Source organism: Eutrigla gurnardus (genome assembly GCF_963514095.1).
Source record: "Eutrigla gurnardus genome assembly, chromosome: 3".
Lineage (NCBI taxonomy): Eukaryota > Metazoa > Chordata > Actinopteri > Perciformes > Triglidae > Eutrigla > Eutrigla gurnardus.
The window spans coordinates 31,518,354-31,520,853 of record NC_139917.1 but is presented as its reverse complement, the minus strand read 5'-3'; the positions used below and the strand labels follow the sequence as shown (position 1 = coordinate 31,520,853).

At 45.4% G+C, this 2,500-nt stretch overlaps 1 protein-coding gene across 1 annotated transcript in view; it reads right to left on the bottom strand.

Moving 5' to 3' along the window:
• LOC311011254 (slit homolog 1 protein-like) overlaps window positions 1-2,500 on the bottom strand; it is a 47,653-nt gene that overhangs the window by 35,215 nt on the left and 9,938 nt on the right. Inside the window, exons 2-4 of the mRNA XM_084006090.1 lie at window positions 2,322-2,393; window positions 818-889; window positions 667-738 (exon numbers count right to left, since the gene is read on the bottom strand). Of these exons, the coding sequence (XP_083862216.1) occupies window positions 667-738; window positions 818-889; window positions 2,322-2,393 (216 nt within the window). The remainder of the gene's footprint in view (window positions 1-666; window positions 739-817; window positions 890-2,321; window positions 2,394-2,500) is intronic.

Below are 2,500 nucleotides of genomic sequence, written 5' to 3'. Positions count from 1 at the left end.
CGCGGTGCTTCTGCTGTCCGAGGGAGACTATTTGCAGTTTTCTCAGTGAGAAAAATGGGTCAATTTTTCGATCCGAAAACTGGCGAGCACGCAGCCTGAAACAGCAGATATGTTCCTCTTCTGTGTGTGCAATGCTTTATTACTTCAAACCACACAAGTATCAACGATTCCAAACGCAGTGCTAATGTATTATGGTATAATGTTAGGGTTCATATATACGTGGGCTGGTTCACCACAGCTGGAGGAACCAGAATAAACTATGTATCTGTGATTTAATATCAATAACCAGATGAAAAGGATGCTGAAATAACTCCATCATGGTCCTCATTTCTATTATTTTATGATATAATGATCAGTAAAAAGTGCTGAGTCATGCTTTGTTAGGTCTGGGGGACCACAGACAGTCTCTGGTTCCTCCACATAGTCTGGTCTGGTCTCTGGACTAATGTGGTCTACTATCTAGACCTCTGGGGGACCACAGACAGTCTCTGGTTCCTCCACATAGTCTGGTCTGGTCTCTGGACTAATGTGGTCTACTATCTAGACCTCTGGGGGACCACAGACCACAGACTACGATATGTTTGGTCTCCATGTCGGATTCAGTGACGACAGGAGGAGAATCTGCTTTAGATTTGCGACAGACTACAGTAAAGTAGGAAGACTCACAGTCGGGAAAGGCCTTCGTTCTTCTGGAACAGCAGCTCTGGCAGCTGGCTGAGATGGTTCTTGTTGAGGCGACTGGAGGAAGGAAAACGTGTGGGATTAGTTGGAGTTACGGTGGGTTCAGTAGAACGTATGTGTGTGTGTTTGCTCTCACAGTCTCTCCAGCTCCTTCAGCTCATCGAAGGCTCCTCTCTCCACGGTGCTGATCTGGTTCTCCATCAGATGACTGCAATCACAGACAAATAAACATCCATCACCACTCATTCACACACTCATTTCCTACTGTGGACAATTATTATTCAAGGGATCCTTAAAAATATCAGGATCTACGACAACAAACATTTGTGCATCCAGTAAATTAAATTAATTATACATTTTAAAAAATGCTTGTGATTTTGTGGAGATATTATAAGCAATGGATGCATTAACTTGATACTCTGCACACACCCAATATTCAGGGTTCCTCCATCTTTTCCAAAGTCAAATTCAAGCACTTTCAAGCACTTCAAGGTGCATGTCCATGCTATTCCAGCACCTTCCAGCTGTGGTAAACTCCATCTTTGTACCAATCCAATGGTCAGTATTCAGTCTACTTATTATGTCACTTGTTCATCACATTAAATGAGATGTTATTGTCCTCTAAACAACCAACATGATGTTTGGAGACAGCTTTTTACAGAAGGACCACAAATGAAAGGAAAACTAATTCCACTAACAGATCCACAGAAATATAATCACCAACTATGTTCATCATCTGTTCATCATCAAAAGTCATTTTTCATAAAGAAATGTCAGAAAATGCTGTTTTCAGTCCCTCAAATATGGAGATCTTCTTTCCTCTGTTCTATCATAGATGTCATCACATACAACACACATTTCAAGACCTTTATTCTACATCCAAGCACTTTTCAAACCTTGAAAACACCACACTAAAAACTGTTTTCAAGGATTTCCAGCACCGTACCGAGCCTGGATAATGAAACAGAAGCTCTGCATGAATTGAACACCCTCGAGACGAATGATTCCTCCCACATGATGAATCCGCTCCGCTGTCGTCCCCATAACAAACACGGTGTAACACTCAATCCCCCCCTGACAGCAACGAGCCCCGGGCTGCCGGCGGGCTGCTAATCTGTTCCTAGCGGCCCTCTGGAGATGTCATTAGTTCCCCCGCCGTGTCATCTTTTTAACCCCTAATGCCCGTCACCGACGGTCCCAGTCGTCGGGTATAACATGGGGGTAATTGAAGCCTCTCTCCCAGAGGGCACAGTTTCCGGGTCAAAAGGTCACGGATAAAAACCACCTTCCCCCGTTTGACTGACGCCGATACCGAACGAGCACCTCCGGGTGGCTCGTGTGTCAATGCGGAGCTCAGGCATCATCCTGTTCTTCCCTCTGGTTCTCGGCGTCACCACGGCAACCACTCCCACATTCCCACCAGACCCCCGAAACCGGCTCAGAAATGTTGGGAAAGAATCTCTACTGAACACAAAGCAAGCCGTCACCCCCGGAAACGAAGTGCCCGACGGTCGCGAGAGCTCCTTTCACAGAAATGTATCCTTTGTTTATTTTGAATAATACAAAGTTATGGCTGATCGTGTAGAACGCTCATATTAACGTACATGGAGGCCAACAAAGGCGAGGTGGCTGTGACTTACAGGACTCGCAGGTGTTTGAGACCGGAGAAGTCCGCCTTGGCGATGAGAGTCAGGTTGTTTCCGTTCAGGTCGCTGAAACAAACCAACAAGACAGCAGCTGATTAGACAGCAGGAAGTGAAGTGAGGACGGAGGTCAATATCAGTACTTTCAAGTAATCAATGACCAGAGGTGTCAGAAG